General features: G+C 44.0%; 1 protein-coding gene across 1 annotated transcript; it reads left to right on the top strand.

The window, feature by feature from the left end:
- The first annotated feature begins 4,410 nt into the window (after window positions 1-4,410).
- LOC142184671 (cytochrome P450 2A6-like) lies at window positions 4,411-22,584 on the top strand. The gene is made up of 9 exons (XM_075259715.1): window positions 4,411-4,578; window positions 4,652-4,814; window positions 7,480-7,629; window positions 12,724-12,884; window positions 13,893-14,069; window positions 17,053-17,194; window positions 20,174-20,361; window positions 21,365-21,506; window positions 22,403-22,584. Exons 1-9 carry the CDS (start codon window positions 4,411-4,413, stop codon window positions 22,582-22,584), a joined length of 1,473 nt encoding a protein of 490 aa, XP_075115816.1.
- Window positions 22,585-23,276: the final 692 nt, after the last annotated feature.

Genomic DNA, 23,276 nt, shown 5'->3' with positions numbered 1-23,276 from the left:
CTCTATTCTATGGTATTCTATTCTATGTTCTCTATTCTATGGTATTCTATTCTATGTTCTCTATTCTATGTTATTCTATTCTGTTATTCTATTCTATGTTATAATTGTTCTGTTATTTTATTCTGTTATTCTATTCTAACTATTCTATGTTATCTATTCTGTTATTCTATTCTATGTTATCTATTCTGTTATAACTATTCTATGTTATTCTATTCTATGTTACCTACACGGTATAAGGCTATTTTTTCTTATTCTATGTTATAATTATTCTGTTATTCTATTCTATGTTCTCTATTCTATGTTATTTTATTCTATATTATTCTATTCTATGTTACCTATTCTATGTTACCTATTATATGTTATAATTATTCTGTTATTCTATTCTATGTTCTCTATTCTATGCTATAATTTGTCTATGTTATTCTATTCTATGTTATAATTATTCTGTTATTCTGTTCTATGTTATTCTATTCTATATTGTTCTATTCTATGTTCTCTATTCTATGTTATTCTATTCTATGTTATTCTATTCTGTTATTCTATTCTATGTTATTCTATTCTATGTTATTCTATTCTGTTATTCTATTCTATGTTATCTATTCTATGTTATAATTATTCTGTGTTATTCTATTCTATGTTCTCTATTCTATGTTATCTGTTCTATGTTCTCTATTCTATATTATAATTATTCTATGTTATCTGTTCTATGTTATTCTATTCTATGTTATATTTAACAAGTCATAAATTGTGGAACATATATATATCTATATCATTATAACTGCATTTAATTTTTATTTCATAACATTACAGCATTTCAATAAATTTCATTATCATTACAATATGTTCCTTACTTATATTGGATTATTCCTTCATTGGTTTTGGCGTCCATCACGATCACTATAACACATACCAGGTCACCAGATGATAACGGTATTGGGGGTTTGGGGTGTTTCATCCCCCACGGATGTGATCTTCTCCAGCCTCTTAGTTATTGAGGAGACCTCAAGATACTTGAGCTTATTTAGCTTATTAATGGTATCCACATTCCATGAATCACACGTTTCTATGATAACTTGTATTACTATTATGTGTCAAATCATAGAATTTTGATACTATTAATAAACTAAATTAGTGACCTCCAATATGTGTTTGGAGAGTGGTCATCTTTGGTGTAGACATTGAGGTTATCCGATGGGTTCGGTCAGCCCCCTATAGATATCGTGCCGCATCTCCCCCATCTCCAGGAGAGCGCTGCTCACATATACGCTACACATGATGAAATCTACAAGAGTCAAGAGCTGCCATTGCTTCCAGGTATAACTCATGACATGACAAGGACCGGTCTGAGGGGTCCTACATGACCACCCACCTACCTAATAAATAATACACACCAATCTTTATTGGAAAGGTGAAGGGTCACAGCTTTATTGTACAAATTGTATTTGTGTCATTCTGTAAAACACAACATTATCAGAAATCCAAAAACCGTAACATTGTAACCTTATGTAAAACCTCCTGAGACAGAGTCCTTGACTACTAAACTCTGCAATACGAGCACTTACCAAAGAGCACGAGCCGCTGATCTTACCAAGGACATAACCAAGGGCGACCATACCCATCCTCCAGGGTCTACACAAGCTTATCATGTTAGACCATCTTATACAACTTTAACAATTTGCTGCCATTACTTGAACAGTTGTCAATGACAAGTCACATTGATTGAACGCAGTGACCCCTGTTGGCGATCAGTTGTGGTGTTCCATCTCATGTACCCTCCCCCAACCCCTTCAGCTTTCTATCCCATTATGTCTTTGTCTTTAGTTTATGAACTATTCTAACAATCCTGGGCTGTGCCTTTTCATGTCTCTTTCCCCCTCCCCCGATATACTATTACTGTACATATACACGCACTCCTGTGTGTAATATCCATGTCATATTTTACTTTAGGCTTTTGTATCTGTACAAGTCCTTATTTGGTTCTTCTATCGTATTTCGTTTCATCTCACCATTTCCAGGTTAATCACAGTTACCCACATGAAATATTTTTCCCCCATGCAATGAGTTTTGTTGCCTCAGTCAGTGCTTAGTTTATATACTAATAGCTTTGTAGTATTCCTTGTTCCTTTAGGGCATCACCAGACAGAAGATCAGCAGCGCCCCTGCCCGCTCCACCGCTTCTCAGCCTACATGGCACAGCCCTGAAGCCAGCAGGAGGCGTAGTCTTGTGAGTGGCCAGCAGGAGGCAGCACTGAGCACCTCTTTACTAGCAGTGGGGTGCTGAGTACTTACTGGCTGGTGCAGACACAATTCTATATAGTCCTATGTTTAATGAGCGCTGCATTGTTAACCCCTCTATGGCTGATCAGTATTCATCCCCTCCCCCCTGATGTCCGTCTGTATACTGGATGAAGCACATAGGGAGTGGATCAGTTATCTATATAGAGCAATGACAGTCCCTGAAAGGACAGGGGTAATTCACTAGGCTATTAAGGATTTGCTGTAGACTAAACATTTGGGAATACGCCCCACAGTCCCCTCTGCACAGTGAATGCCGTAAAAAATAAAGCCCTTAGGAAAGTCGCGCAAACGCCCCCTTTTTTTCATCCCCCCCCCCCATTCTGAATGTTTTTCCAGCTTCCCAGGACATTGCACAGAATAATTAATAATTAATTAATAGCACTATCATGGAGAACAATTTGTACCACAAACACTAAGACCTCATAAGGCTCTGAGAGTGGAGAAATAAAAAAGTGATGGCATTTAAAGGGGGGGGGGGGGGGGAGTCAAACGAAAAACAAAAATCAAAAATTTCCTGTGGCAGGAAGGGGTCAAGCAACTCTTTTTGGAACAGACTGCGATGTGAGCGATATCGGGATGTGCCGAAAAAACATAGACAGCAAATACTTGACTAAAGTAATGAAAACAACATAAAACCTTCACAAGTCAACACATTTTTTTCTCTCTTTTGTTGCGTTGACTTAGGAAGGTTTTATTTTTATTCTTTCATTTAATTTTCGTTTTTCGCTTATTACTTTGCTATTTGTGTTAATCTTTGTTTGTTTGCTTTTTCCCATATTTGTCGCTTCTGTGGTCATGTGATTCATCACATGACCATCTGTTTCCCATTTGGGTTCCTCCCCTGTTTTCCATAGACTTGGGTGTCTTCTGCTGGACCTTCATTGTGTTAGAGCCGGGGTCCAGTGGAGGATCTTCTGGTATTCTGGGCCATTCCGACACTATGTATAACTCTCCTCATATTGGTAATAGCAGGATGATGATGACGGTGATATCGTGACTTTAAGCCAATGTCCAGCAACTTCAGAGACTTCCTCCTATACCACCCCCACAACCATAACAGCTAAGTATATCCATAATGGCCTTTCTATGCCATCATCTGTCTTCGCGTACCATTAGTTAGGTGCTAGCATTCTAAATATTGGTAAGAAGTAAGACGTTCCTCTATATGTTCTAAATTTTGATGAATTTGATAAGAACTGTCAGCATATGGACTGGGAAGTGGAGGATGGTCAGGAGAAAGTGGATGGTGTGACTATTGTTACTGGTAGTAGTGGTGATGGTGGTGGTGGTGGCACTTGTAACCATGGTGGTGGTGGTGGCACTTGTAACCATGGTGGTGGTGGTGGCACTTGTAACCATGGTGGTGGTGGTGGCACTTGTAACCATGGTGGTGGTGGTGGCACTTGTAACCATGGTGGTGGTGGTGGTGGTACTGGTAGGGGCACTAGTGACATAATTACAGGTGGGAATGCAAAAAAGATATAAATATTGGGATTCCCTGCAATTCTGTAATGGTCCCCTGAGCCCCCCCCCCCCCTTGGTATAATGTTCATTTTTGACCCTCTACACACTGTAATGCCCCATTCATAATGGTCACCCCACACAATATAAATACCCTCTTGTGGCCTCACTTGAAAATAGGGGCACTTTTTGGTGCATCTTTGGGAATTTTGGCCCAACCTCAGGAATTTTGGCATATTACAAGTTGGCATCAGCACCAACCTAGGGAAAGTGTCTATTAGTGAATGTAGAGAAATTCTCAGTCTCAGAATGGGAGTCATACAATCAGATCGGGAAAGCATAGACATTTTAAAAAAAATCATCAAAAATAATTTAAAAAAATCCTGCCCATTGGGGTTCCCCATAGATGGACATATTGTACAGTATAGGTGTGAATAACAGACAACCAAATCCTATGGATTACACAAAACATCACCTGAAATAAGACTTGTTATAATGTTTTCCTTGCCAATAAAGAGTTAATCCGGCACCAGTGGCTGCCAGCCAAGATGTCTCCTCCTATCCATGTGTATTGTGCTGGAGAGCGATCACTTATTCGGAGAAGATCTATTCACTGGTTGTCTTTGTGGGATCTAAGTCTATGAACAGACCATGGACGTTACATGGACGGGAATCCTGATCCTCATATGTATCTTCATCTACACAACCTGGGACACCTTTTACCGAAGACGTAACTTTCCTCCGGGTCCCGCACCCCTGCCTCTTATAGGGACATTGCTGCACATTAAGAGAGGGAAGCTGGTGGATTCTCTCATGAAGGTCGGTCAGATACTTTTCCTTCTATACGAATGTATACATATATCATAATGATATTTTGCCACCTGTTTTTCAGTTGTGGGATGAATATGGCCCAGTTTATACCCTTTACTTCGGTCCACGACCGGTGGTTGTTCTCTGCGGATATGAGGTTGTGAAAGAGGCACTTATTGATCGGGGTGAAGAATTTGGTGCTCGGGGTCCACTATTCTTCCTTGAGAAGTTTACCCAGGGTTACGGTAAGGGAAGATTTTAGTTATTGTGAACCAGAATCCATTATTATTTATGACATATGAGTTGTTAGTGGGGTAGTTACTTTATATGTCAGTGGGGTAGTTACTGTACATGTTGGTGGGGTAGTTACTGTACATGTCAGTGGGGTAGTTACTGTGTATGTCGGTGGGGTAGTTACTGTATATGTCGGTGGGGTAGTTACTGTACATGTCAGTGGGGTAGTTACTGTATATGTTGGTGGGGTAGTTGCTGTATATGTTGGTGGGGTAGTTACTGTATATGTTGGTGGGGTAGTTACTGTACATGTCAGTGGGGTAGTTACTGTATATGTTGGTGGGGTAGTTGCTGTATATGTTGGTGGGGTAGTTACTGTACATGTCAGTGGGGTAGTTACTGTATATGTCAGTGGGGTAGTTACTGTACATATCAGTGGGGTAGTTACTGTATATGTCGGTGGGGTAGTTACTGTACATGTCAGTGGGGTAGTTACTGTACATGTCAGTGGGGTAGTTACTGTATATGTCGGTGGGGTAGTTACTGTATATGTCGGTGGGGTAGTTACTGTACATGTCAGTGGGGTAGTTACTGTATATGTCGGTGGGGTAGTTACTGTACATGTCAGTGGGGTAGTTACTGTACATGTCAGTGGGGTAGTTACTGTATATGTTGGTGGGGTAGTTGCTGTATATGTTGGTGGGGTAGTTACTGTACATGTCAGTGGGGTAGTTACTGTATATGTCAGTGGGGTAGTTACTTTATATGTTGGTGGGGTAGTTACTGTATATGTTGGTGGGCTAGTTACTGTATATGTCGGTGGAGTAGTTACTGTATATGTTGGTGGGGTAGTTACTGTACATGTCAGTGGGGTAGTTACTGTATATGTTGGTGGGGTAGTTGCTGTATATGTTGGTGGGGTAGTTACTGTACATGTCAGTGGGGTAGTTACTGTATATGTCAGTGGGGTAGTTACTGTACATGTCAGTGGGGTAGTTACTGTATATGTCGGTGGGGTAGTTACTGTACATGTCAGTGGGGTAGTTACTGTACATGTCAGTGGGGTAGTTACTGTATATGTCGGTGGGGTAGTTACTGTATATGTCAGTGGGGTAGTTACTGTATATGTCGGTGGGGTAGTTACTGTGTATGTCGGTGGGGTAGTTACTGTATATGTCGGTGTGGTAGTTACTGTATATGTCAGTGGGGTAGTTACTGTATATGTTGGTGGGGTAGTTACTGTATATGTCGGTGGGGTAGTTATTGTATATGTCAGTGGGGTAGTTACTGTATATGTTGGTGGGGTAGTTACTGTATATGTCAGTGATGTAGTTACTGTATATGCTGGTGGGGTAGTTACTGTATATGTTGGTGGGGTAGTTACTGTACATGTTGGTGGGGTAGTTACTGTATATGTTGGTGGGGTAGTTACTGTACATATCAGTGGGGCAGTTACTGTATATGTCGGTGGGGTAGTTACTGTACATGTTGGTGGGGTAGTTACTGTACATGTTGGTGGGGTAGTTACTGTATATGTCGGTGGGGTAGTTATTGTATATGTCAGTGGGGTAGTTACTGTATATGTTGGTGGGGTAGTTACTGTATATGTTGGTGGGGTAGTTACTGTACATGTTGGTGGGGTAGTTACTGTATATGTTGGTGGGGTAGTTACTGTACATGTTGGTGGGGTAGTTACTGTACATGTCGGTGGGGTAGTTGCTGTATATGTTGGTGGGGTAGTTACTGTACATGTTGGTGGGGTAGTTACTGTACATGTTGGTGGGGTAGTTACTGTATATGTTGGTGGGGTAGTTACTGTACATGTTGGTGGGGTAGTTACTGTACATGTCGGTGGGGTAGTTGCTGTATATGTTGGTGGGGTAGTTACTGTACATGTTGGTGGGGTAGTTACTGTACATGTTGGTGGGGTAGTTACTGTACATGTCGGTGGGGTAGTTGCTGTATATGTTGGTGGGGTAGTTACTGTATATGTCGGTGGGGTAGTTACTGTGTATGTCGGTGGGGTAGTTACTGTATATGTCGGTGTGGTAGTTACTGTATATGTCGGTGGGGTAGTTACTGTATATGTCAGTGGGGTAGTTACTGTATATGTCGGTGGGGTAGTTACTGTATATGTCGGTGGGGTAGTTACTGTATATGCTGGTGGGGTAGTTACTGTATATGTCGGTGGGGTAGTTATTGTATACGTTAGTGGACACGGCCCTTACAGGCAGACCACCCATGATGGGCACAGCAGGATCTGAGATCTCCACCAGAGGAGCCCCAAACAGAGTCACATGACCACAGACCTATTGCCGCTGTTTTAGGGTTGCAGAGAAATGCAGTGTAATCCCCTCTGATAACCCCAATAATGTGACCATTAGGAAACTCACAGGAAAAGCAAAAAAGAAAAGAAATCAAACTTCTACGAAGTCCAAACTTTTAGGAAGAGAGAACTATTGTGTAATGACGCAAGTCAGAACCATGGAGTCAACACAAAGAGGGCGGAGAGGACCTACAAAATGTGCTGAGCCCAATGTCCGGAGCAGGAGAAATCCCATATAGCCCCATATAATCCCATACAGTACTGAATAAGCAGACATGGCCGGTCAGTGTGTCGCACACTCATTCTAATCTTTGTGTAGTTCATTCATATTCTGCAATGTTCCCTTACAGGTGTTAGTCTGAGCAATGGAGAAAGGTGGAGGATCCTCCGAACCTTCACTGTGAAGACAATGAAGGAGTTTGGGGTTGGAAAGAGAAGTATTGAGGAGAAAATTCAGATTGAAGCGCAATGTATCGTGGATGAATTCAGGAAATCTAATGGTAAGACATGGAGTGCACCAGCCTCATATCTGGATATAACTGATCTCCAAGTATGACTGACTATAGCACCTAATACTGGAAATGAGATGGATAGGAACAGAATTAGCCAAGACTATGACAAGGAGCTCGTCCTCTTCTCAAGTACGGCCGTCACATCCACTGCTTACATGGCCATGCTACAACTCATTCCTGAATGTCAAATGGACTGATATAGTGAAGCTGGTGGCTGATGGCCCAATGGGCTCCTGGAGACAAGCACATATTACGGGTTATCGATTCTAGATTTTAAGGACAGGGTTTTTACATTGAATGCCAGATTGGAATCAGGAAGGAATTTTTTCCCCTGAAATGGGGCAATTGCCATGAGCCTAATAGGATTTATTGCCTTCTCCTGGATTAACACTGTAGGGATTGTAGGGTTATAGGTTGGATTTGATGGACTGATGTCTTCATCCAATGTCATCTACTATGTAACTATGTAACATGACAAGTTAGGATGAGAGAATTGACCATCATATTCCAGATGGTGAAGATACAACTCACTCAACGCTGTGGTCATCTCTACACAACAGAAGTATGGCCGAGACCAATGTGTTTGTACTTGTTCATGGCTGATAGAGTTTTGGAGTAAATTATGATTAGGTCAATGATTGGGAGAACCAGCTGGCCAGGGAATGGCCTCCACCCAACCCTTTGGTGGACTTGTTGAGCCTCGGTTCCCCAGCCTCAGTCGAGAAGCACTCCAAAGCTAACCTAAAGATAAAGTAAGTTCTGTAACATGTGATTGCTTTGTACTGCCAAGTATGACCTGCAGCCATCGAGCTTATTGTACCCATCCTCATGTCTGTAACCAATAACTGGTCAACACTCTGCAATATGGGCAGGTGGGACCCAAAAGACTGGATTCTAACTAAAATAGTTCAAGGCAAAGGGAGGATTTATCAAATACTGCACTAAGAATGATGGATGGATACATGGATGGATGGATGGATGGATGGATACATGGATGGATGGATGGATAGATGGATGGATGGATGGATGGATGGATACATGGATGAATGGATGGATGGATACATGGATGGATACATGGATGGATGGATGGATGGATGGATGGATACATGGATGGATGGATGGATGGATGGATACATGGATGGATACATGGATGGATGGATGGATGGATGGATGGATGGATGGATGGATGGATACATGGATGAATGGATGGATGGATACATGGATGGATACATGGATGGATGGATGGATGGATGGATGGATACATGGATGGATGGATGGATGGATGGATACATGGATGGATACATGGATGGATGGATGGATGGATGGATGGATGGATACATGGATGGATGGATACATGGATGGATGGATGGATGGATGGATGGATACATGGATGGATGGATGGATGGATGGATGGATGGATGGATACATGGATGGATGGATGGATGGATGGATAGATGGATACATGGATGGATGGATGGATGGATGGATAGATGGATACATGGATGGATGGATGGATGGATGGATAAATGGATACATGGATGGATGGATGGATGGATGGATGGATGGATGGATAGATGGATGGATGGATGGATGGATACATGGATGGATGGATGGATAGATATGATATAGATAGATAGATAGATAGATAGATAGGAGATAGATAGATAGAAGATAGATAGGAGATAGATAGATAGATAGATAGATAGATAGATAGATAGGAGATAGATAGATAGATAGATAGATAGATAGATAGATAGATAGATAGATAGGAGATAGATAGATAGATAGATAGGAGATAGATAGATAGATAGATAGATAGATAGATAGATAGATAGATAGATAGATAGATAGGAGATAGATAGATAGATAGATAGATAGATAGATAGATAGATTGGAGATAGATAGATAGATAGATAGAAGATAGATAGATAGATAGATAGATAGATAGATAGGAGATAGATAGATAAATAGATAGGAGATAGATAGATAGATAGATAGATAGGAGATAGATAGATAGATAGATAGATAGATAGATAGATAGATAGATAGATAGATAGATAGGAGATAGATAGATAGATAGATAGATAGATAGATAGGAGATAGATAGATAGATAGATAGATAGATAGGAGATAGATAGATAGATAGATAGATAGATAGATAGATAGATAGATAGGAGATAGATGGATAGATAGATAGATAGATAGATAGATAGATATGATATAGATAGATAGATAGATAGGAGATAGATAGATAGATAGATAGATAGATAGATAGATAGATAGGAGATAGACTGTATGACTGGTCATTGTGCTATCTGGGTCTCTCCTGGATAACACACTGACCCATTAATTGATCCATACACTTGACCATGAATGATACAGTCACGCATGCAGGCTGACTATCTGGGTCGTAAAATAAGGAACTAGTCCTATTCCTCTCTGATTTTGCGGTCCTGCTTCTGTGGCTACTATTCATTGAATGAAAGGGGCTGTAGAAACATGGCCGGTGCAGGGGTGATATCTGCAAGTCCCTAGTGCGGCGCCCGGGCTGTTCACTCACGGCAACTGGTTGGCACATGGTCGTCTGCAACTGGCTTCACTCTTCGTATCACTATCCTGTATTTCCCTCTTACTAGGTTTAGTTTCCCCAAAAAGTTGTATTGTAGTCGAGTGTAGCAGGGAGAAGAGAAGACGACTAGTCCGAGCTGGGGACGGGATGGACACAGGTTACAGTCACTTGTAATGCAAATACACAGCAAGAAATAATGATCTTTGGTAAATCTGTGATCTTGACTATAGGATGGTCTCCTAATGGTTATATGGCCAGGATCTATCCCGTTCTCCTCCGTCCTGTCCTGTTCAGTAGCTATGGGCTAGATAGATAGATAGATAGGAGATAGATAGATAGATAGATAGATAGATAGGAGATAGATAGATAGATAGATAGATAGATAGATAGGAGATAGATAGATAGGAGATAGATAGATAGATAGATAGATAGATAGATAGGAGATAGATAGATAGATAGATAGATAGATAGATAGATAGGAGATAGATAGATAGATAGATAGATAGATAGATAGATAGATAGATAGGAGATAGATAGATAGGAGATAGATAGATAGGAGATAGATAGATAGATAGATAGATAGATAGATAGATAGATAGATAGATAGATAGATAAAAGATAGATAGAAGTGCGCCGCGGCAAATTTAGCCCCACCCACTTTTGTGTTGACTCCGCCCACTTGTTAATTTTTCATGTGCCCGCCCACAGTATAATCCTCCTACAGTCACCCGTAAATTATATGTCCCCCCTCTATCTCTCCCCCAGTTTCATGTCCCTCTTCCATCTCTGCCCCCAGATTCATGTCCCTCCATCTCTGCCCTCAGATTCATGTTCCTCCATCTCTGCCCCCAGATTCATGTCCCTCTTCCATCTCTGCCCCCAGATTCATGTCCCCCCATCTCTTCCCCCAGATTCATGTCCCCCATCTCTGCCCGCAGATTCATGTCCCCCCATCTCTTCCCCCAGATTCATGTCCCCCATCTCTGCCCCCAGATTCATGTCCCTCCATCTCTGCCCTCAGATTCATGTCCCTCCATCTCTGCCCTCAGATTCATGTCCCTCCATCTCTGCCCCCAGATTCATGTCCCCCATCTCTGCCCCCAGATTCATGTCCCTCCATCTCTGCCCCCAGATTCATGTCCCTCCATCTCTGCCCCCAGATTTATGTCCCACATCTCTGCCCCCAGATTCATGTCCCCTCCATCTCTGCCCCCAGATTCATGTCCCTCCATCTCTGCCCTCAGATTCATGTCCCTCCATCTCTGCCCTCAGATTCATGTCCCCTCCATCTCTGTCCCCAGATTCATGTCCCCCATCTCTGCCCCAATGTCATGCCGTCCTCTCCTTCATCTGCCCCCAGATTCACGTTCCACCTCCACATTAAACTTACCTTCTCCTCCGCTCCCTCGCCGCCTCTCTCGCTGACACATGCGGCTGAAGGAAGGAGCTGACACAGGTCAGCTCCTCGCTTCGCTGCTGCCCGCCTCTCTCCCTGACACAAGCGGCTGAAGCTGCTCGCGTGCTCGCTTCGCCGCTGCGTCTCTCTCTCTCTCGCTGACACATGTGGCTGAAGCGAGTAGCTGACCTGTGTCAGCTCCTCCCTTCGCCGCTGCCGTCGGCTCCTGGCGTGTACATCGCGTCTACAAGCTAGGAGCCGGCGGCAGCAGCGAAGCGAGGAGCTGACACAGGTCAGCTACTCGCTTCAGCCGCATGTGTCAGCGAGAGAGAGAGAGACGCAGCGGCGAAGCGAGCACGCGAGCAGCTTCAGCCGCGTGTGTCAGGGAGAGAGGCGGGCAGCGGCGAAGTGAGGAGCTGACCTGTGTCAGCTCCTTCCTTCAGCCACATGTGTGTTCAACTCAGATCTGCGTCCTCTGGACGCAGATCTGAGTTGAAATCGGGACATACCTCCCTCCAACCGGGACCACGGGACATGTCACCCAAATCGGGACTGTCCCGCGGAAATCGGGACGGTTGGGAGGTATGCAGACAGACAGATAGATAGATAGATAGATAGATAGATAGATAGGAGATAGATAGATAGATAGATAGATAGATAGAAGATAGATAGATAGATAGATAGATAGATAGATAGATAGGAGATAGATAGATAGATAGATAGATAGATAGATAGAAGATAGATAGATAGAAGATAGATAGATAGATAGATAGATAGATAGATAGATAGATAGATAGATAGATAGATAGGAGATAGATAGATAGATAGATAGATAGATAGATAGAAGATAGATAGATAGATAGATAGATAGATAGATAGATAGGAGATAGATAGATAGATAGATAGATAGATAGATAGATAGATAGGAGATAGATAGATAGATAGATAGATAGATAGATAGATAGATAGATAGATAGAAGATAGATAGATAGATAGATAGATAGATAGATAGATAGATGATAGATAGATGACATCTAGCATTAGACAGATATGTGATGGATATGGAATAGTCAGATAGATACAAATGTAGATAGTGAAATATTCTCTTCCGTTCCAGGTCAGCCTTGTGATCCACATAAGATGCTCATGGACGCTGTTTCTAATGTTGTCTGTGCTTTCATCTTTGGAGATCGGTTTGAGTACAAGGATGAGAGGTTTACCAAACTACTTGGAATTGTGGATGAAATTTTCCATCTAGCGTCTTCTACCTGGGGACAGGTAACTAGCTTGAGTATTGCTGATCTTAAAGGATATTCCCATTTCATGTTTCCACTATCCCATCTCCACGCTGCTGCTTCCTTCCTTCCTCGCTTCTCCAGATTCATAGCTGGGATTTGCTCCCACGTGACATACATAACGTAGCGCCCCCTGCTGTACGAGCCCTTCCCATGCTGCAATTATAAATAAAGTCCATTTCCTTCATGTAGTGTAGTGTGAAGCTGGATGGGGAGGTTGCTTACCCCCTACCAAATCTTCTTTCTATCACTGTGTATTTTGTGAGTCTCTCGTAGCCCCCTTGCAGACGACCGTATGACTGGTCATTGTGCTATCTGGGTCTCTCCTGGATAACACACTGACCCATTAATTTCAATTGATCCATACACTTGACCATGAATGATACAGTCACGCATGCAGGCTGACTGTCTGGGTCGTAAAATAAGGAACTGGCCCTATTCCTCTCTGATTTTGCGGTCCTGCTTCTGTGGCTACTATTCATTGAATGAAAGGGGCTGTAGAAACATGGCCGGTGCAGGGGTGATATCTGCAAGTCCCTAGTGCGGCGCCCGGGCTGTTCACTCACGGCAGCTGGTTGGCACATGGTCGTCTGCAACTGGCTTCACTCTTCGTATCACTATTCTGTATTTCCCTCTTACTAGGTTCAGTTTCCCCAAAATGTTGTATTGTAGTCGAGTGTAGCAGGGAGAAGAGAAGACGACTAGTCCGAGCTGGGGACGGGATGGACACAGGTTACAGTCACTTGTAATGCAAATACACAGCAAGAAATAATGATCTTTGGTAAATCTGTGATCTTGACTATAGGATGGTCTCCTAATGGTTATATGGCCAGGATCTATCCCGTTCTCCTCCGTCCTGTCCCGTCCTGGGCTATGGGCTGTGGGCTGGACCTCCTTAGCCTTGTCAGGTACCCGAGTGACTCCCTGAAGTATAAGAAATAATCCAGATCTTTGTAACATCTTCTACAATATCTTCTACATAACTTTACAGCTGATCTCCATCCTCCCAATAATCATGAACCACATTCCTGGACCTCACCAGAGGACATTCACTCTCTCCGAAGAATTGGCTGAATTTGTACATGAGAGAGTGAAGACCAGTCTGGAGACCCTGGACCCCACCGCACCCAGACACTTCATTGACAGCTTCCTCATCAGAATGCAAGAGGTATTATCTACAGAATAACAAGGGCCAGCAGATGAGGGGGGAGAAAACTTTACAAATGTGTTTCGTTATGGATTTACTGACCAGACATTTTTTAGGGTCCAAATTGATTTGTTAGAACTCGAAGATGACCTTTAACAGCGATGAAGGACACTCTGAGGGATCGATCACTTTTCTAACTCTTGAATGCAAACACAACTTAGTAATGTGACCACAACAGATACAGATACGTCTATGGGTAAACGGATGGCAGGTTGTGATAAGAATCAGCCCATGTAAAAACACTGCACTCGCTGATCTTCATATCATGCCAATAAAAGCCGTGCGGAGCAGGATGTAGAGGGCTGCAGGAGAGGTCTGGATAGGACATGGGATGTAGATGTGGATCCAGCAGTGACTGGACAGTATGGAACAGGATGGACAAGGCAGGAGATGATGTCCCGGCATGTGACGGTGGTGGTCACAGTGCCCAGACAGTATAGAACAGTACAGACAAGGCAGGAGATGATATCTGTGTACTAATGGCAGGACATTATGGAACCTGATAAAGTAGGCAGGAGATGTCTTGTGGTAGTGAGAACACTATGGAACATTATAAGGGATTTCTGGCTGTGTTGGGGTGCTAGAAGTGGCGGCAGCAGTAATAAAGCATATAACATTATGGGAAGGACGCCGGTCCTAGTGACGTCATTGGGCTGGTGATAAACAGAGATCTCCCACCCATGGTGAGCAATAGCAAATCCATCACTGACAGTGGGTGTGAAAACTAAAGAAATTGGTTCCGTATGTTGTGTACTGCATTAGCTTTACTTCTGCTACTTGTATTGATCATGGTGGTAGACGTGGGGACAGAGGGGTCATTCAGCAGGTAACAGAGGGGCTTCCAGGTCAGACATGTGGCTTGTCAAAAACTGTGGTGTGCTATGGAGTGTTCCCTTGTTGTACACAAATTTTGACTTCTTCTCCAAAGCAGGAAGGAACCCTTATTCTGCCCTTATAGAGCAGGTGTAAAGCTTAGCTATTAGTAGTCATCCCTCTGCTCGATGCTGAAGATGTGATTGTGAGCATGTAAGCTATAGGGCAGGCATCTCACCATGTTTGCCAGTATGTCCATGGCCCCAGTACCTTGGTTCTTTGCCTCACACGGCCATGGTTGGTCTTGGCCAGCTTTGCTTCCATCATCACTGTATTAAGGGTTGTCCTCTACATCATCCAATTCCTTCTCCTGAAGTCCAGGATATTGTCCTAGCGGGTGGATTCCTCTGAGGACCACAGTTACTAAGTTAATTAAGGTGAGGTTAAGGCACTCAGGGAGCAGGGGCAGGGGCACCAGGCCTTGAAAGGCACTTTATTTGGTCATCTCATCCAGACTCATGTAGTATAATCCAGATGTTATCTTCTGGCAGGAAAGTAAGAACACTTCATCTTCTTGCACTCCAACATGGACATACGATTTTAGCTTCATCAGAAAGACATATCATAGCTGAGTCCAGATATTGCTGATTTTCTATTTCTGGGCCACAAGGCAGCTGTTGGGGGAATCATAATACCCCAGAGATATGCTGTCTGTAAAGGAAAATTAATTAACAGGCCTAGATCGGCTACAGCCATCTTTGACCTGGAGAATCAACAGAGACACATGGTGGTGGTGTATCAAAATGGATTCTGTTTAATGGTGGCTAGAACAACAGTATATATCTCATGGCATAGACAGAACAGGATTTGCTAGTATAATTAGCATAACATCCATTGGTGGAGAAGTTTGTAACAATAGCCCTGATGCATATCTATTGGATAAGAAACTGAAGAGAGGTCACACACCCCTGAGGGCTGAGTGGGGGTGTGAGTTGTAGAAGACACATGGCCTCAAAGTCTAAAATGGAGTCTGTGAGCTCATGGTATGATGGCTGCATGGACTCACAAAATGGCAGCCATCAGCACATGTCTCAAATACACACCCTAGATGTCTATCTCATGGTATTCTAAAGACAATAGACATCCTTGTTGGAGACAATTAGCTTAATTACCCTTCTCTTGTCCCTTTATCTTTAAAAGGGTCTTTCGTCTTTGATCCTTTCCTAACAATGCCCCTGGTCCCAGACGATCTGTCTCCTCCTTTGTAAGATAGCATCACCCAATACACAGAGCATAGTATTTACATAACCAGTCTGGCAAGTTTCCAAATTGCTCATCTCTGGACAGATAGAACAATCTCAGCCCCCACCTCTATACACAATTTTTCATAAGATATTATTAGCCCCCCACACGGCGGACGGGGCTCCCCAGACTGTGGTTAGAACTATTTCCTTCGCCGAGATCCCGGGTGCAGGCGTCATCTTGTCACGTAATATCATATTCAGTGTCAAACGTACATAATTATACTACATTTAGTCTTAAGGATAACAAGGTTTTTTTTGATTCCTCTATTTACAACCTTCACAGTATCAGAAGACTTGGCGCCAGGTCTGCCCATAGGTGGAGGTGTCACCTCCCGGCCTTTATTTGCAACATATTTACTATTGTTTCTTTTTTAAAAAAGAAACTTCTCTATTAGGGGGCGTTCACACTACCGTCGGTGTCCGACATGTAGTGTCCGCTCCTAGTGTCCGCTCAAAATCTGTCACGGACACTAGGAGCGGACACTAGATGTGTCCGTGACACCTGTCATTCACTTTAATGGGCATCGGGTGCGTTCTTTTGCACTCCGTGCCCGTCCTTCCCTGTCCCTGCATGCAGGGTTCCTCTGTCTGCTTGAGAAGTCGGACATCTTCTCTTGCGGACAGGGAAGGACGGGCACGGAGTGCAAAAGAACACACCCGATGCCCATTAAAGTGAATGACAGGTGTCACGGACACATCTAGTGTCCGCTCCTAGTGTCCGTGACAGATTTTGAGCGGACACTAGGAGCGGACACTACATGTCGGACACCGACGGTAGTGTGAACACTCCCTTAGATGATATAATATATTGTATGGTCTATCCACAGGAGAAGAATAATCCCAATACTGAATTTCAGCTAAGAAATCTCCTGGTATCTGCCCATAATCTGTTTCTAGCCGGTACAGAGACGGTCACCACCACCCTGCGTTATGCACTGCTTATCCTACTGAAGTATCCCGATATACAAGGTGTGTGACTCCTGGGGGGAGGGACTTAAGGGGGTATTCCCAAAACAATATCACAGATCAGTGGCGTAACTAGGAATGGTGGGGCCCCATGGCGAACTTTTGACATGCGCCCCCCCCCCTGCACACAGTATTATGTCCCTTACTGGCCCCTGCACACAGTATTATCCCCCATAGTGGCCCCTGCACACAATATATGCCCCATAGTGGCCCCTGCACACAGTATTATGCCCCATAGTGGCCCCTGCACACAGTATTATGTCCCATAGTGGCCCCTGCGCACAGTATTATGTCCCATAGTGGCCCCTGCGCACAGTATTATGTCCCATAGTGGCCCCTGCACACAGTATTATGTCCCATACTGGCCCCTGCACACAGTATTATGTCCCATAGTGGCCCCTGCACACAGTATTACCCCCCATAGTGGCCCCTGCACACAGTATTATGTCCCATAGTGGCCCCTGCACACAGTATTATGTCCCATAGTGGCCCCTGAACACAGTATTATCCCCCATAGTGGCCCCTGCACACAGTATTATGTCCCATAGTGACCCCTGCACACAGTATTATGTCCCATAGTGGCCCCTGCACACAGTATTATGTCCCATAGTGGCCCCTGCGCACAGTATTATGTCCCATAGTGGCCCCTGCACACAGTATTATCCCCCATAGTGGCCCCTGCACACAGTATTATGTCCCATAGTGACCCCTGCACACAGTATTATGTCCCATAGTGACCCCTGCACACAGTATTATGTCCCATAGTGGCCCCTGCGCGCAGTATTATGTCCCATAGTGGCCCCTGCGCACAGTATTATTCCCCATAGTGGCCCCTGCACACAGTATTATGTCCCATACTGGCCCCTGCACACAGTATTATGTCCCATAGTGGCCCCTGCACACAGTATTATCCCCCATAGTGGCCCCTGCACACAGTATTATCCCCCATAGTGGCCCCTGCACACAGTATTATGTCCCACTGTGGACACCCATAAACAATTATTATACTCTGGGGTATTTTCAGACCCCAGAGTATAATAATCGGAGACCCGGGGAATAAAAACATTAAAATAAAACACTGTTGCTTACCTGTACCCGGCTCCTAGGCTGTCGGCCGCCGCTCACGTCCTTCTTTAATGACGTCGGACGTCACATGACCCGGGACGCAGGCCGGGTTCATGTGACATCAGAGACGTCAGACAAGTAGGACAGAGGCCTGGCAGGATCGTGGAGAGGTAAGTAACAGTTTTTTATGTTTCTTACCTCTCCGATCCGCCGATCATTATACTCGGGGGTCTGCAAAGACCCCCGAGTATAATGATAGTCTTTGTTGGGCCCGCGGTGTCACTTGCTGATCCCGGTCCAGCCAGGATCGGCAAGTGAATAGGGCCCATAATGGCCTATTTAAAAAAAACGCAGCGGTAGCGGCTGTCACCGGGCCCCCTAACCGGGCTATTCCTTCTGTGACTAGCTCCTGGGGTAGACTATTCCACAGATTCACAGCCCTTACAGGATAGAACCAGCTCCTGGGGTAGACTATTCCACAGATTCACAGCCCTTACAGGATAGAACCAGCTCCTGGGGTAGGCTATTCCACAGATTCACAGCCCTTACAGGATAGAACCAGCTCCTGGGGTAGGCTATTCCACAGATTCACAGCCCTTACAGGATAGAACCAGCTCCTGGGGTAGGCTATTCCACAGATTCACAGCCCTTACAGGATAGAACCAGCTCCTGGGGTAGGCTATTCCACAGATTCACAGCCCTTACAGGATAGAACCAGCTCCTGGGGTAGGCTATTCCACAGATTCACAGCCCTTACAGGATAGAACCAGCTCCTGGGGTAGACTATTCCACAGATTCACAGCCCTTACAGGATAGAACCAGCTCCTGGGGTAGGCTATTCCACAGATTCACAGCCCTTACAGGATAGAACCAGCTCCTGGGGTAGGCTATTCCACAGATTCACAGCCCTTACAGGATAGAACCAGCTCCTGGGGTAGGCTATTCCACAGATTCACAGCCCTTACAGGATAGAACCAGCTCCTGGGGTAGGCTATTCCACAGATTCACAGCCCTTACAGGATAGAACCAGCTCCTGGGGTAGGCTATTCCACAGATTCACAGCCCTTACCGGATAGAACCAGCCATGAAATGGCCCTCACTTTAATTCATTGCTTGGTGTCCTTTGCAAAAATAGAGCCCATGTTATTAATCCCACCTTCCATATTATTATTACTAAATACATTAAATAAATTGCTGTGGAAGATCCTTTAAAAGCTCCAATATTTGGAAGGTGCTTATAGGTTTTGTTTATTTATAATCTGATGTTACTTTTCAGACAGTTTTGCTTTCTATCCCGCCTAGTGTCCTGAAAATACAATCTGTCATATTAAGAAGGACAAAAACACTGGCTTTGTGTTGGAGTCCATTACTCAGCCAGTGATCAGAAGAATGAGGGTCTCCTGTGGTGTGGGGCCTCCATGAACATAGTCCCCTCCATTTCTATGGGACTGTCAGAGATAGTCAAGCACTGTGTCAGTCCCATTGAAGGGGAGGTGGTCTTGTACGTACTACACAGGTGATTTGGGGAATCCTGCTCTCGGTCATTGGGGGTCTGCAAGCAATCAGACACTCATCCCCTGAATATTACTGGGGAAATCCATCAAAGGGCTGATGCCACAAACAATACTTATCTGCTATCAATACTATAGAGAATAACTTGTTGATCAGAAGGGTCTGAATGCTGAGACCCCCAACAATCCTGAGAGCTGGAGTATCTTACACCGCCATAGCAAAAACCGAAACTCCTGATGGACAATGGTGGCGAGGTCAGCCTAAAGGGGTTGGCTCGGAGCACTAATATGAGCGAAGCCGCGACTGTAAAGATCTATCCCCAGAGTCACTTCTCACATTACATGACTGGACCTACTAATGGTGGATTATATTGGATCTAATAATCTCATGTACCTTTCATTACAGCTAAACTCCATGATGAGATTGATGAAGTGATTGGACAAGATCGGGTCCCACATTTTGAGGACAGGATACAAATGCATTATACGCAGGCGTTTGTCCATGAGGTCCAGAGATTTGCTGACATTACTCCTATGAGTGTGCCACGTATGGTGACAAGAGATGTCCAGTTTAGAGGTTATCAGATCCCTAAGGTAGGTCGGACAGGCGGGAGATAGATATAGGAGAGGGGGCAACAAGACCCTCCACCTCAGACAGGGTATTAATATACAATGAGCTCCTACTATATGATGGCCCAAAATGTCTGACGCTGAAGCCAATCCTTGGACTCAAAAACATCCTCATTACATGCACAGCCAATTGGAGTCTAAGGCTCCATTCACACAGAGTAACGCCAGGCGTCATTTGTGTGTAATTTGTGTGTCTTTTACGGCCGTCATAAAACATTTACATAGAGTTCTATAGGAAAAGACGGCCGTAAATTACAGATGTCTTTTCCTATAGAACTCAATGTAAACTTTTATGACGGCCGTAAAAGACACACAAATTACACACAAATGACGCCTGGCGTTACTCTGTGTGAATAGAGCCTAAGGGTGCATTCACACTGAGTAAACGCTAGCTTATTCTGAACGTAAAACACGTTCAGAATAAGCAGGGTCTAAAGCAGCTCCATTCATTTCTATGGGAGTCCCATTGAAGTGAATGGGAAGTGCCGGCGTATATGGCAAGCTCTGCTCATGCCGTGCCGTACACGCCGGCACTCCCCATTCACTTCAATGGGACTGCTCGGAGTGAAAGAAGCAGCCCATTCATTTCTATGGGGAGCGCTCGTATGCCGACTCCCATAGAGATGAATGGAGCTGCTTTAGACGCTGCTTATTCTGAACGTGTTTTACGTTCAGAATAAGCTAGCGTTTACTCAGTGTGAATGCACCCTAAGGCTGTATTCACACAGAGTAACGCCAGGCGTTTTTTGTGTGTTTTTTGCACATATCGCCGCGTTAACGCCGCGTAGCATTAACGCGGCGCTATGTGCAAAAAACACACAAAAAACGCCTGGTGTTACTCTGTGTGAAGTGATTTGGTCATAAAGTTATAAGACAAGATAATCCTTTAATCGAGACACCCTGGGGAAATTTCACACTGATATTTCATTAAAAATAACAAACAGATTATAATTTATTTATTTCCTAGGGCACAGAAATTTACCCGTTACTCTGCACCGTTCACCGGGACAAGAAATATTTCTCTTCTCCATGGAAGTTTAATCTAAACCATTTCTTGGATGAGAGCGGCAGGTTCGTGAAGAACGACGCCCTGATGGCTTTCTCTGCAGGTATTTCTTCATAGGAGCCAGAATATATGGCTCATAGCGAAAATGTAGGAATTATCGATAAAGTTTAGTGACAATGCAGAATTCTTTAGTATCCTGAAAAAATGCTGATCACAATGTCATGAAATGTCCTTCAGTCTGACCTCACATTTCATTGCCTGTTGTGTCCCGAGGTAGACGTTGCCTCAGGACCTGCACCGTGCACTCTGTGCTGTGGACTCTGTCAGGGCCTGCAATGTGCAATCTATCGGCACCTGCACCGTGCAATCTGTCGGGACCTGCACCGTGCACTTTCTCGGCAACTGCACCGTGCACTCTCTCAGGACCTGCACCGTGCACTCTCTCAGGACCTGCACCGTGCACTCTCTCGGGACCTGCACCATGCACTCTCTTAAGCCTCTGCATTTTGGGAAGATGAAAGTCCCTTATACATTCAGTTTCCTTTTCTGCTCTGACCACACAGAAAGGAAAAGAGAGAAGTATGCGCCTAGCTCTCTCAGTAATGCTATAAGCATGCTCAGGGTCAGGCACTACTCTAACCCTTTTTGTTCTTTTTCTAACCTCCTGGGTATAATATTGTTTAGTGGCTGGTGAATCACAAAAGTTTTGAACCTGAAACTTTTGGAGAATTTGTGTGAATACAGTTGTACCCAATTTTTTATTCTCATCCCTTCTCTTAATGGCCTATCCTTAGGCTAAGCCATCCATATTAGAAACTGGATAACCACTTTAAATTGAAGTGGACGCCGATGCACCATAAGAGTAGTGGACCAGAAGTGGAGCAAAAGAGTAGCTGACCGCAGATAAGAATAAATGACCCACACAGGGACCTTCTTCTTCTGCTTCTTCTTCTGCTTCTTCTTCTTCTTTCATGTACATATAACTGTTCTTATTTCCAGGTAAGAGAATGTGTCCAGGAGAGAATTTGGCCCGGATGGAACTCTTTATCTTTATCACCACCATCTTGCAAAACTTTAAACTGACGTCCCAGACTGAATTCACTGAGAGTGACATTATTCCAAAAATGTTGGGGATCTTGAACACCCCCATTCACTACGAGATCTCATTTGTACCTCGCTAGATCTGATGTATTTTGGTCTTCCAAAGCAATCTATCCAGTGTATGGAAAATAAAGATAATGGCGGAATTTATGGTGTCATGCGTCTTACTTGAGCAGTGCTCCAGTGCTGAGGGTCCGCCTCCAGTGCACCAAACGTATCATTTGCATAAGATTTTAAAAGTTGTTTTTCTTCAAGTCTACAAAACTGACATACATAAGAAAGGTATATTATTTATCAGTGTAATGTGCTCTCCTTCCGTTACCTCTTTTGCGCCTCCTCGCATCCAGCGCTCTTTCTCTGCCTCCTTGATGACATCTGTTACTCCTCTGTGATGTCATGTGTCCGGGGTCACCACTAAAGCCTGTGATTGGGTCTTGGTCATAACATCATGGTGGCCCAAACCACAGCCGTGAACCCAGGTGTATGACATCGCAGGAGAGCACCAAACCCCACAAGAAGTTCCAAAAGAGGTAACGGAAGGAGACTATGAATGTTTTGTTTGTTTTTTTTTTTACTTTTGTCACCTAGCCTGGGCCACCACCTGATATACTCTGTGGTTTGCAGCCTGAAGCCTTTATAAACATCAAGATCTTTGGAGATGGACTTGTAAGCCTGAGATTACTGTATTGGTATTTTTCAAAAATTTTGTTTCTCAAATCTTTAGACAACTCTCTTGTCCTCTCTGTTCTCCATGGTTAGTGTGGTGCACACA

This window comes from Leptodactylus fuscus, chromosome 11 (genome assembly GCF_031893055.1).
Source record: "Leptodactylus fuscus isolate aLepFus1 chromosome 11, aLepFus1.hap2, whole genome shotgun sequence".
In the NCBI taxonomy this organism is placed as follows: domain Eukaryota; kingdom Metazoa; phylum Chordata; class Amphibia; order Anura; family Leptodactylidae; genus Leptodactylus; species Leptodactylus fuscus.
This window is presented reverse-complemented; position numbering and strand designations above follow the sequence as displayed.